The sequence below is a fragment of the Excalfactoria chinensis genome, chromosome 1, assembly GCF_039878825.1.
Source record: "Excalfactoria chinensis isolate bCotChi1 chromosome 1, bCotChi1.hap2, whole genome shotgun sequence".
Lineage (NCBI taxonomy): Eukaryota > Metazoa > Chordata > Aves > Galliformes > Phasianidae > Excalfactoria > Excalfactoria chinensis.
Genome location: NC_092825.1, coordinates 37,749,906 through 37,763,252, shown reverse-complemented (window position 1 = coordinate 37,763,252; position 13,347 = coordinate 37,749,906). Strand labels below are relative to the sequence as shown.

The 13,347-nt window shown below is 34.6% G+C and overlaps 1 protein-coding gene across 1 annotated transcript in view; it reads right to left on the bottom strand.

The window, feature by feature from the left end:
• OTOGL (otogelin like) overlaps nt 1-13,347 on the bottom strand; it is an 84,524-nt gene that overhangs the window by 18,111 nt on the left and 53,066 nt on the right. The window contains exons 32-41 of the mRNA XM_072330259.1: nt 11,009-11,176; nt 9,338-9,616; nt 8,851-8,968; nt 7,100-7,179; nt 5,894-6,154; nt 3,311-4,209; nt 2,027-2,204; nt 967-1,109; nt 644-667; nt 422-514 (exon numbers count right to left, since the gene is read on the bottom strand). Coding sequence (XP_072186360.1) covers nt 422-514; nt 644-667; nt 967-1,109; nt 2,027-2,204; nt 3,311-4,209; nt 5,894-6,154; nt 7,100-7,179; nt 8,851-8,968; nt 9,338-9,616; nt 11,009-11,176 — 2,243 coding nt within the window. The remainder of the gene's footprint in view (nt 1-421; nt 515-643; nt 668-966; nt 1,110-2,026; nt 2,205-3,310; nt 4,210-5,893; nt 6,155-7,099; nt 7,180-8,850; nt 8,969-9,337; nt 9,617-11,008; nt 11,177-13,347) is intronic.

Genomic DNA, 13,347 nt, shown 5'->3' with positions numbered 1-13,347 from the left:
TATCCCATATCATTTGGTTAAAATAATAAAAAATAATAATCTAATCTCAATTATTCAAAGTTCCCTATTCTAATCTGTTATTGGCCAGCATAAGAGCTTAAATATATATTACATCTTGAAAAGCTTCTGTTCTGTTTGTTGCTATCTGGAAGTACATTATCAAGTACAAATGCTTTTGTAGCTTTAAAAAAACCTTTAATATCTCAAAACACTTTGAAGTGTCATATAAGGGGCAGGCAAGTAATTCTGAGTATCAAAAATGTTATTTTTTTTTTTTCCTAGCATATCATGAATCACTGGGAATGTGAATTGCAGAAGGGATCCTATCACTGTAAGTCTGACCTACAGCATTCTACAATAGAATAGCACTACAGTTACCTCTTTAGTGTACACATGCTATATATTGGCGACACATACTTACTTTTCTTTCTAAACGATCAACGAGAAGTTCAGATGTATGTGTAGTTACATTTAATTTCTTAAAACAGAGCCCTGAAGTGTTTGCAGGAGGAACCTTGAAAGAAAAGTAATGAACCAGTTTGGTTACAGTTTTTGAGGGGATGGGAAATTATTTCCATAGATGTAATATTAAGACAATTTATAATTGGTGAAAGAAAAAAAAAAAAAAAAAAAAAGCACTTACTATTTTTCTTATTGAATTTGCACTCTGAAAAACATTGAAAAGTAGATTAGAGATGCAACAATAACTGTCAGAATTCTTATTTGGCAAAAACAAATTGATTGTTTTCTTTATGTTTAAACATTTTTCTACAACAATTATCCTAATTTAAACTAATATAAAACTAAATAAACTCAATATATTTCTTACAAATAATAAAACCTAATATGCATAATGCATCTTTTAGTGAACCGTTTTTAGAAACATGCATTTCTGTCAACTGCTAGACCCTGAACACAATAATTCCAGACACTTCTAAAATTACCAAGGAAATGCAATTTTCTTACTTGATTAGCAGGACATTTTTCAATATGAGAGACAATAATTTCTCCTGGTAGCTTGACTAAAATGTAGGAAGCCATGTTACAGAGAGCTATGTTGTTTCCATCAAACGTAATAACACTCAGTTCAGACAGAACAGAACACTGACCTAAAAAAGAACTGTCATTTAATGAGGTTACCACAAAACATAATATTAGGCATTTCTAAAAAACATTCAGTTTGACAAATACTTTCACATGAAGTGCTTTCATATAAGATACTTTCAAATATATGTCTAACCTTGCCTCACTCCTTAATTGGAGCGAGACAGATGGCATTGTTCTGCAGACAGCATACTGAGCCACAAGGAGAAGCACCTTAGGTTACTCTGGTAAACAGCTTAATCAAGGGCTTTGTTCCCTGGGAAAATTTAAATTGTTGAAAAATTATCTTATGACAGCTTCACAGGTAAGAATAATTAATTCCTACATCATCTGATGAAATGACAATGTAATTAAATTAATTATATGCAAATATTTGATGTGCTGTTAGCAAGAGATGTACCCATTCTATCTCAAGATGAATATTTTAAAAATATTATATAAGTTTCAGAAATGCTGCAAAGTTTTTCATATAAGTTCTCTTTGAACTCCTGGTACTCTAAGCAGAAAGTCTGCTCCCAATCTCTACAGTATCCAAATGTCAGTAATGACTCCTTTTAGAGCTGAGTGAAATCTGGAGTTTCTTTCATGAAAGTCTAGTATTTTATTTGTATTATTCCTCAAAATGTTGACATACAAATGTTTTCTAATGATAAATATTCTGAAGATTTTCATCTGAAAATGATGAAATTCATGTTGCAGCTCTAATTTCAGCGTTTTTGTTTAAAACAAACTCGATTCCTGAATGTTAATTCAAAGATACCAAAGCATTTATTCTATTTGTGTTTTCCTGATGAGACCTAAGTCATCTCCTTTAAATTAATTTCTATATTCAACCTCATCTTTCCACTGTAATAGTCTCTTAGTTTACCACTTAAAATTTACATATTAAGGTTGTAAGTATTTATAAATAAAAGTGACTTACAAGGACATTCCCATTCTGGGCAACAACTATCATTATTGACTTGAACTGGCATTCCTCGAAAACCACAGTCTGGCTTCTGCACATCCTTTAGGCAGTTCTTTGAAAGGTTGTATAACATCCAGCCCGTATGAACACATACATACTGGCTACATCTGTCGATAGGTTCAAGGTATCTTGGCTTTCATATAGGGAAAAAACAACCGGAATCAACTTTACACTCATTGTATTTACGAAGTATTAACAATTCTTCACTAGTTCATGCTCCACTCTGAAACAGAATCAAAACATCTACATGACCCCTTATATGTATTTGTCATTGGGTCTGGTAGCTGGACTAAAATAGTCCTTATTATGCAACTTTAAATAAAGTACACACCAATGCATGCTCTTGTTCCATGAGACACATACATAGCGAGCTAACCATCATCTCTAGATCTCTCCAAGTTAACCTGGTCCAAGTTTAAAATAATGAGAGATTGTTAAATCAGTACTTTGCCCTCCTACTATTAGAATGTAAAAGATCCCTAGATTACCAAAACACTGAGAATAAAATAAAATAAAATAAAATAAAATAAAATAAAATAAAATAAAATAAAATAAAATATAGAAAAGTAGCACTTTCTCTGAGGAATTGAATACATACATATAAAAATATATATATTTTATATATAAATAAATTTATAAATATATTATATTTATATATAAATATATATATTTTGGAAATAATTCAGTACAGTTACAGATGACAAGAATCCACATTAATTCATACACAACCTTTTTGTTCTGTCTAGAAATAATGGAATGCTCTATATAAAACTTTCTGCATTGAGTGTATGTGTTACATCCAGTAGTAACCCAAAGCATTGTAAGAAATGCAGAAGCACACATTCCCATCATTTTAAACCCCATCACAAAGAAAGAAATGGAAAGAAAAAAAAAAAGGCAGTACTTTGCAGAAACCCCAATATTGTATGGTTTCTGTCTTTTTCTGTATCTCAGAAATATAATTTACTGTCTAGGATCAGCACATAGCTTTAAAAGCAACTCTTCTCCAGAGCAATGCATCTAAGTTACGGAATAGACCAGGACAAAATAAGAGTGAGGATATTAAAAGCCTCCAAGAATAATTCATTTTCTTTAACTGAAAAATAAAAAGAAAAATAGGAGATATTTAAAACCTCGGGTGTAACATGCATGACATTATAAATCAGACTGAGAAAGAATATGTATCATATATTATACATACACATATTAACATTGTGGGGCAAGTAAAAGTGATCATACCACACATTCAGAAGATGAAGACATCGGCGTATGCATCACTGTGCCGAACAAAGTTTTGTCAGCTATAGTTGTCACTGCGTCTGTGCTTGCCAGAGAAGTTTGTATTTCCATGGGGGAAGAAGACAGAGCCATTTCACCACTAGAATGAGATAAATCTATTAAAGTTCGATCTTGTAGTTCTGTGTGTTCTGTTAAATTGAGATAAGGCTTAGTGGTAGTCTGTGTTAGGATTTTGGACCAATCTGATGTCTTGATATCCAGGACTTCGGAGAGATTTTTTGCTGAGGTTATCCTTACACTTGAAAATGGTGAACTCCGACTTGCAGAAGCTGTCAAATAAGGTAGGAAAGATTTCTCAGTTGTGGTTGACTTTGCCTTGGTTACATTTCTTTGTACATATGAAGTCTGGCTGCTTTCTAAAATACCTACAGTTCTTTCAAATGAGGTTACGTATTTTAATTCTGAAGTTGTAAATGAGGTACTTTTTGTCTTTGATAATGGGCTTGGGGTACTCATTTTCATGACAGCCGTTTTTGGAATTTCTTTACTGCTCTGTGAAACTCGAGATGGAGCAAATGTAAGTAAAGATTTGTGTGACTCATATGTAGATGTCTCTATGGTAGTAGGAACTGAAGCTGAAGCCATATGAAACTTTGAGTCAGCAAAATCAACAGTGGTTTTTGCGGTAATCCTAGGGTCTACAGTAGTGTCAGAGGCAACTAATGCACTGGCTGAAGAACTAGATGGTATTTTTGCAAAAGCATAAGGTGTTTTTAAGGATGTAGCATTCACTGTTGTATTCGCTATCAGTGATGTAGTGGATTGAGTGATGATTCCAGCTGATATGACTGGTAATGTCCCGTCTTCTGCTGAAGAACTTACTGAAGAACTCTGTTTTCCTGGAGAAATAGTAGAGATATGAGCAGTCTTAGGAGGAGGTGTTGACATAGACACTCTATTGGACTGGTTCTCTAAAGAGGCCCCTAGAGTTTTAGGCATTAGTGAAGAGGGTGGTATAATGACGTGTTTAGTGATACTTAGGCTAGTAGAAGAGCCTATGTTTAAAATGAATGTAAAAGAATCTGCAGAAATTCAAAGTCTACAACTATACTTATTGATCTGGCTGGTGTACCTAGAGATGAAACTGGTGCTTGGGTAGCAATTATATTTTGTGATAACAAAGATGTTCAACAAAATATGGGAATCAGTGAGTAAACTGTAGTACAGACTGTAGTACATGAAGTCACAGAATATAGCAGTGATGATAGCAAGATTTTTCAAAAAGATGATAGCAGTGTAAAAGAAGGATCTTCAGGAATGAAAGTGCTTGCTGTCAGTGTGATGGGGTAATTTTCAGTTCTGTGTGTGGACTGCTTAGGTCCTCTGTTAATTTTGCAGTGACTATCAACATAGTGTTCAGAGGTAGTACCAGTGTCCTAGGAAGGAAGACTAGAGCTAGCAGACTTCCTTGGCTTTTTAGAGGTGAACAGCAGTGAAAAGGAATCAGTTTGCAATATATATATATTTTCTATTGAGCTTGAGCTTGCTATAAACATAGTATCAAATACTGTAGGAATTACTATTTAAGGCATTGAAGAAGTAGAAGGTTCTTTATAAATATGCTTTGAGAGAAAAGTGACATCTTCCATAGTTTTGGGAGGCTTCAGCAAGGTTATCAGGGAATGCACTGGTATAGATACTTGATGTGTTACAGAGGACTAGGAGAAGTGGTTATAGGATTTGAGACATTACTTGAGTTAAAGATGCAGTCATTATGTACAGAGCGGTAGAAATACTGCCTTTCCTTAATGGAGAGGCCTGCTTGATAACAGTCACTGAAATTTCTTCTGAAGATAAAAATGGCTTCAGAGAAAAACTAGAGAACTTGTATTTAGTTGTACCAGAGAAGTTTTAGACACGGGTTTAGCTGTTTCAGAACATGAAGCTGTGATTAATTGAAGAAAACTTATCTCAAAGCCAGCAAATCTAGTTGTTTTAGAACTTTGATGAGCAATTGAAGTCAATGCAGAAATGGGTGTTAGTGGACCAACACCAGACATAGTTCTAACAGATAAAGTAGATACAGTATGGGTAGGTGTGTTTAGTATCAGCTGTGAACCTAGAAGAAATATGAGTCTTGTGAAAGTACCATTGCCAGCCATCCAGGCAGGCAAAGGCAACTCAGAAAATACTGCTTCTTCCTTAGAATAACTTTCTGAAGGACTCTTACTCTTCACAGTTCCTGCTGGCAGCTCAGAAGTGACAAAAGATGGTTTGGAAGTTAAAGTGTTGAGGCAGAGGGAAGAGTTCCTTGCTGAGTGGTTGACACTTCAAGTGGAAATGGAACTACAGCAAGGGAATTGGGTGTTAATAATATAGAATGTATTGGAAGAGAAATTCTACTGAGTAAGGTTGTTGAAGTTGCTATTGGAATAGGTAAAGTTGTAGATGCATTAGAATTGACAGTATACAGTGTGATGGCTGAGGCTTGAAAAGCAGCTGGAAAATCTGTTGAAGAGATGAGTTTGGAAAGGACAGAAGGACTCGCAGTGCTGTGAGGTACATCAGAAGTTTCCACTATACTTGGAAATGAATATGCTGAATAGGTGGTATCTTCCAGTGAGTACAAGTCTGTAACAGACTGCGCTGACATATTCATTCTTGCTAAAGTGGTGTTTGTCTTCATGGTAATTTTGACTGTCACATCAGTACCAGATGAATCAGTCCCTGAAGTTACATGCATAGGAGACGTCTTAGGAAATCCCTCCGTGGTAGCAACCGGTTGAGAGGTTAACAATGAAGGTTTTGTTCCGGTCATTGATTCTGTAGGCTTCACAGGTATGCCTAAAAGGAAAAGACATATTTCACTGTGTTTTATGGTAAATAAAAATAGCAACATCTATCTTGACACGAGTCCTATTTAAAGATTAGCAAATCAGGGCATAATTTTGCTGAAAAGATAAGTTAGCAATGGTTTTAGGTTGCCTGATGGCTTTGAGGAGCTCAACTCTCAAGAAGTTTTCTAATTTTGTTTGCAAATATTTTTATTATTGCACATTTTTATTATTATTATTACTTACAACCTTGAATTTGCAGAACTTGAATTATTTGCAGAATAGTTTTGAAGTAAGAGAATTATGTGGAAAATTCATTAAATCTAAAATGGCAAAAAATTTTGAATTAAAAAATTAAAGAGTTTTTATCTTCTTTTATCTCTTTGGAAGGCCATATAACTTCATACTAGCAAAAATAAAAATGCAATGAATTCAAACTTATAAATTAAAAATACAGTATTAAAATGCAATTTTTATGTTAAAAGAACATAGTATCCCCAGAATAACCAAATAATGTGGTAACTCCACACAGCAGGAATTATGAAATAGATGTCCCGAATTTATTAATGGTGGCTCACCAACTGAAAAGTCTGGACTTTTGTCCATAGCAATTTTTCCATTTGCAATCTTCCATATGCACTTGACACATTAGTAGTTACACAGTCAAATCATGGTTAAGGTGAGTATAACATTATGACAAATAATGAATTTTATAAAGTATTAGAGAAATAAAATAATTTAACTTTAGCTATGCCTCATTTGAATGTAGAAGATGTGTTTTGAATGCCTGGAAATTGAGCCTATGTCCCAGAAGGCTCTTGTAAAGAAGGATATTCTGTTAAAGCATGTGATTTTAAAGGTAATTGAAAATAAAAGCAAAATATATCTGATTAAAACCTCAAAGGATCCGTAGAATAATTTATAAGATTAGATCAATAGCATAACATATACTTACAGTCTTCTGGGTAAACACATTTAAGCGTGACCTCATCAAGGATCATGTTTTTGGGACAATATGGCAAGCATCCTTCAACCCTTTAAAATATTGTGTAGTTAATTCTAAAGCCACAGTAGAAATACAAATCAATTTTAAGCTATTTCAGTTTGGTAAAATAAGATATTTGAATGCTTTTCCCATCAGATTTCAGAGAACTTTCCAGTGCAATGATGAAAGCATTTTCAGAGTCATTCTAAGGTGAATAAGACAATACAATTCTATTTCTAAATTTTTAATCATCAATTCTTTTCACATACTGATGAGCATGACAGCTTTGGTGCACTCTCCTTCCCCACTCTGATGTAATTTCAGGTGCCTATGCTAAAAGGTTTCCAAGAGGACCAAAAACTTCTCTTACAATACTGCTGTATATATTCATTTCTGATATTTCAACGATAGAAATAATATAAAGATATTTAGAATCACAGCATCATTAACGTTGGAAAAGACCTCTAAGATCATCTAGCCCAGTCACCCACCTACCACCAGTATCATCATAGTATCGTGTGAGTTGGAAGGGACCTTAGAGATCATTGAGTCCAACTCCCGGGTTTCGAGCCCTCTGTGTAGCGAAGCGGCACTTCTACCCCCTGCGCCACAGGGGGGATTCGAACCCGGGCCCTCCAGTGCCGCAAGCAGCTCTTTATACCACTGCGCCACTGGGGGCACAGTACTGCCCACTAAACCATGTTCCTAGGTAGTACCCATGTCCTTTCCTTAAACACCTCCATGGTGACTCCATCACTTTCCATGGTAACCTGTTACAGTGCCTCACCACTCTTTCTGAGAAGAAGTTTTTCCAAATATCCATTCTGAACCTCCCCTGATGCAACTTGAGGCCATTACCTCTTGTCCTGTCACTATCCCCTATTACAGAAGAAGAGGCTAACCCGCACCCCACCACAATCTCCTTTCAGGTAGTTGTAAAGAGCAATAGTCTCTCCTGAGCCAAAACTGCTGTGCTAATACGGAAAAATCTAAGAATACCATGACAGGAAATTAATATCAGTAGTAATAAATATTAGTAGCAATCTTAATCATGGGCTGCATATGAATAGGTAGGTAATCTGAAATTCAAAATACTAATTCTTTCTCAGCATATTTTGTCTTTTTTTATTGTTATGTTTATTTTTTTTGAGACCATTTCTTTTTGTTTGTTTATGAGAATTTTGGTTCCTTAGAAGCCAGGAATCCCTGGAAACAGGAACCCTTATTACTAGGACTAAGAAACAAGCTAACATCAGTAGTGTGAAATCCTTCAAGAAACATCTCTTAGTGTAAAATTCCACACTCTCACAGGAGAGGGCGTCACTCACCCTTAAAATTGTTCCAGGTTTTTGTCTCAGGCATAACAACTCCATAACGATTAATTCAGTTACAGCGTCATGAGATACTTGTTTCATACATGAATATGTCATAGCCATTGAAGGGAATAGCGTTCATTTCAGTTAATACATGTCCACATAGCACTGCCAGAAGTTAATCCCCTAAGCTAAATACAACCCTTTTTATTCTTGCTCCTACTTATGTCAAAAGATCACATGCAAAAGGAATACATAACATGGAGAGTAAGAGGTTTTCACAATACTTCTAAGAGTTGTTGAACTCTGGATGAGTAAAATAAATGGATATTGCTGCTGCAGTAATTTTTAGAAAACATACAAGACATAAAATAACATGGTAGTAATACTGAGCTTAATTTGACTTACGGAGGAAGGAATTTACATGCTGTTCCTTCAGGATCACTACATGTTTTAAAGCAAGGATTAGCACAAGATTCATATCTCCATTCACACATCTTCCTGTAAGGCACAGATGCACTGAGTTCTGAGAGAGAAGGGAAAGGTATTATTTACTGGCTGTGTATGTCAATAAACTATAAATGTATAGTCTTTTCTATAATATATCTTGGTAATTTCAGAAAAATGTAAAAATAGAAAACTAAGAATAGAATTTTTCAGGAACTTTAATAGGTGAGATTTCATTCATTTATGCCATTTGAATAAGTACTTCAAACAAGGTAAAAGACATCAAAACATAAAAGATAGAAAAAGCTACTCACTTTACAAAGCATATTTCGTTTAAACAAAAAGAAGAGAAATTTAAAATGCTATTTGCTGTTGCTGACACGAGAGAAGTGCTCCAAAGGCAAGCAGAAGAATCCATATTTATTCATGGGGATTATGCAAAATTTACCTTCAATAGTAAGGCTACTCATATGTTTGAATTCTTCTGAATCATCGTACTTTGCCACTTTAACACCAGATGATGAGAGAATGATGAAAAAGCCTTTTTTACTATATAGCTCAAAGGCACTGAGCCCTGGACTCCAGAGGCCTTGGTGGTGGAAGAAGGTGGCTCGTCTTTGGAAGGAGGCACTTGCCTGCCATTGCTCCAACCCAACAGTCTCATCAGCATGTACACACAGAAAGTAGTTTGGTCTCTCAGCTGACTCAAGGGAAACAAGGGAGAGAGCTTCCACAAAAGAAAAAGTAAACCATTACTTGTAAGCTTCTCAGATAAAACTGTCTGAAAGTCAGATTCAAGCTATATATTGATTAAATGGCTCCTTAAAATAGCTGTATATCTGGGAAAGAAACAAATAAACAAAACCCACAACTAACAAACAACAGTTCTCTATAAGATAGAAACATTAGAAATGCAGAGTCTAAAGGAAACTTCATATGATCACATAATGCCGAGCTCGCCAGAGGGCTAATCAGATAAACACTACATTCAGCTTACTACTAGACTTCAGAATCATTCATAAGTAGTCTCAGTTTTGGGGTTTTCTCAAACTGGGGCAGTTTTTCCTTAGATTTGGACAAAAGTCTGATAGTTCAAATGTAACTCACTTTCTTTAGTAACTAACATCACACAAATTTTGTAAAAATTTGCTTGAATTCATCTTGATGTCTGGGATATTTTTATATGCAGTCATATCCAGCAATACATTAAGAATATCTGCAGCTAAATAAAAGATTGAACACTCTGTTCCCATGCTGAAAATGAAGAAAATTCTCTGAGTGCTTAAGAACTTGAAAAAGGGCTGACTTTAGATTTCGTTGTTGCCTTGAATAAATCTGGAAGTACTTTTATTCAGTATGAATGCTATCCTGACCCTCACAGATCAGAAAATTTGTGTACTACACATATATAGTGAATATTTTACTTCACATTGCTTAGCTAATAGGACAAGTCTGAACTGGCATTTCCATATAATATACATTGTCTTTTAAAAATCATAGGAGATCTAATTTGTACATGGCAAATTGTCCAAAGCTACTCAAAACGCAGTTCCAGCAAATTAAATTTTTTACTACAGAGAAAAAATGAGAAATGAGAAAGTTTGTATTGATTTCAGTGGCACAGGCTCAATATTTGTGAAGATCAGAAAATGTATGTAGAAGAAAAAAGACTTAAACAACTGGTTGTACTAGTTTTCACATTTTATGGTGCACCATAAAGCCACCAAAAAGAAGAATAGATAGGGAAGAAATTATTTCACTGGAGATCAAAATATTCTTTGTCTCAAAATTGATCCTTGTTAGATACACATGCAAAATTTTCCGGTTTCCAGTTATGCAATCCAATTACATTTTTCTAAAGCTAGAATTCTATTCATTTCCATTTTAAACATTTGAAAAACAGTTTTTTGAGAAGCCAGCTTTACAGCTGACAGCTGGATTTTCCAATTCTTTTCCTCCGAAGATCGGTATTCCTCCTCAAAAACAGAATGCTTCATCCCTACTTATTCTAATAACTAAAAATATCTATACAATTTTCGATTTAGAAGATGCAGCAAGAATCATTCAGATGGTTTGAAAAATAAGTGTAGATGTTCACAAAAATATTGAGAACACTTACATAAATCTTTATCTTTGAAAAGACCTGGAGTTATCATGAAACTGAAAAACACATTTCCGTATGCTGTATTTCTAGGCAGGGGAAATATCTGTCTACTGGAAATATTAGCTCCCATAATTGTATCATTTTCTCCAGAACTTGCCAAAATATATGGTCCTTCACCAAGACCTAAGGGAAAAAGAATCAAACAGAATAATAAACAGTTCTACTTGCATAGCGTACAAAACTTGAGCCTTAGCTGACAAAATATTGCTTTACACATTCACCTTACCTGGAATCAAATACATTTTGAACTGCAACTCAGTGCCTCGAGGTGTTACGTTGAAGTTGGCCTGTATTTATGTATTTAAGACACTTTTTACTTGATTTCCAGAATACAACAGATACTGAGCAAGCATTAAAAAAAATGTGGGTAGTTATCCTGACAAAACAACTTGTACAAGAAAGCAATCTGGACTGCTTTTGTATAGCATTTAGTTTGTCACATTTCCTTATTTCTGTACTTTGGAAGATCAGCACTGCACCTTTAATATTATTTGCCAAGACAGTGAAGGTATTCTAAGATCTACAATGCTATTAAAAATAAAATAAAATAAAATAAAATAAAATTTTAAAAAAAAAAAAAAAAGGAAGAGTAAAGAAAGATTTTACATTACAAGAGAGTGATTGAACTTTTGGCTGCAATGTTGCAATAGGAGTTGCTTAGTTCATTTCCTCCCACAAAACACTTGCTTCTGTTCCTCTGCTGCCCCATTTATTATGACATCCTAAGTGCTTCGGCAGTAAACTGATCGTACTGAGAAATAACCAGCTAGATTCTCCAGTCTGGTTCAGCAAACAGTCATCCAAAAGTTTATGCCAATATAGCAGTGACAACTTCAGCCAGTAGTGCTGCCAGAATGCTGGTGGCCCAACCATGCCCTAGACATCCTATAAAAAAGTCCTAAATGTATTTATGCTGGGCTGGAAAGGCCCACAGGGTTATATCCAGATATAAAAGAACAAGTCCTTGTCACTATACTCCAGTAAAAGAAGCAAGAGCAGCATACTTCTAAAATCTTGCCTTGAGTAAGTAATAAACAAGATCTGTAATTTTTGTGAAAGCTTTTAATCCTTTAATCCAAGTGTGGGGAAAAAAAATGTATCGCCTTCATAATGTAGCACAGCTCTCTCCAGTGTGACTTTCAAGAGTGAAGTATTTCTCATAATAATGAGATTTGGCTCCACTAGAACTTAAACACTACTTTCTGAAGAACACTGCAAGAAAATAAATACTGCTTTTATACTGAAATTATGCTGGAGCTCACATGCTTAGGAAGTTTGCAAGCTCATCACAAAGTTACTCCTTCTTATATAAGTGACAAGTCAATTACAGTCTCTTCATCCTTAATCACTGGATGTTTACCTCCACATATTAACATATTTTCTTTCCCCATAATTTCAGCAAAAGCAGCATAACATAACATAACAGAGGAAGTTTTTTTAGTAGCAGGCTCACCATAAAGTACTTGCACAGTATCCATATTGAGAAAGTGATGCCACAGGAATGAAGTTCTAATTGAATACTACTCTCATTCTAAGGAACAGTATAGTACTTTGTGAGATCTGCGAAGAGTATCCTACCAACTTCAAAATGTAAGTAGCAACCTTCAAGAGTTTATTTTCCATGACTTCCAAAATTTGCAGCATGGCACAATAATCCCTACACACTGAAAATTATGAGGTTACGAATTGCGACTAAGATTACTGAACACAGTCGGGCCACTGACCTTCACCCTTTAAAAGTTGAAGCAATTACTTCAAACCATGAATATCAAATCAAAGAAACATCCCAGTGGTTAAATTTTCACTGAACCAGAGCAATTGCTTTTATATGTCAGTTTAAGAAGGAAAACCAAATGAAAGCAATTCAATTCAGAATGAAAACGTGCAACATAATTGCATAATGGGACAAATGTTTTCTTTCTAAAAATAATATCAGATTTAGTATATATTTTTTATTATAATTATTATAAAGATTAAACTTAGTATCATCAGAAATTCAGTATGTCTACACAATTCATTCTCGAGAAGACTTAAGTTTTGCATCAAAGGCAACTAGTTCAGTGAGGAGAGAATGCAGATGTTAATAACCACGTATAATCTTGTAAGATGTACAGTGTGTTAATACTAGAATCCCTTATTGTGAGATTGCCTGTTTTTATTTACACGGGACAATGCCCAAGAAATATATGGGATACTGCACAGAAAATAAACATTTTTAGATATGCATAGCAGAACAGAATGGAAATCGTTTTATTATTGGAAATCATATAACACAGATACATGTGACAAGATGT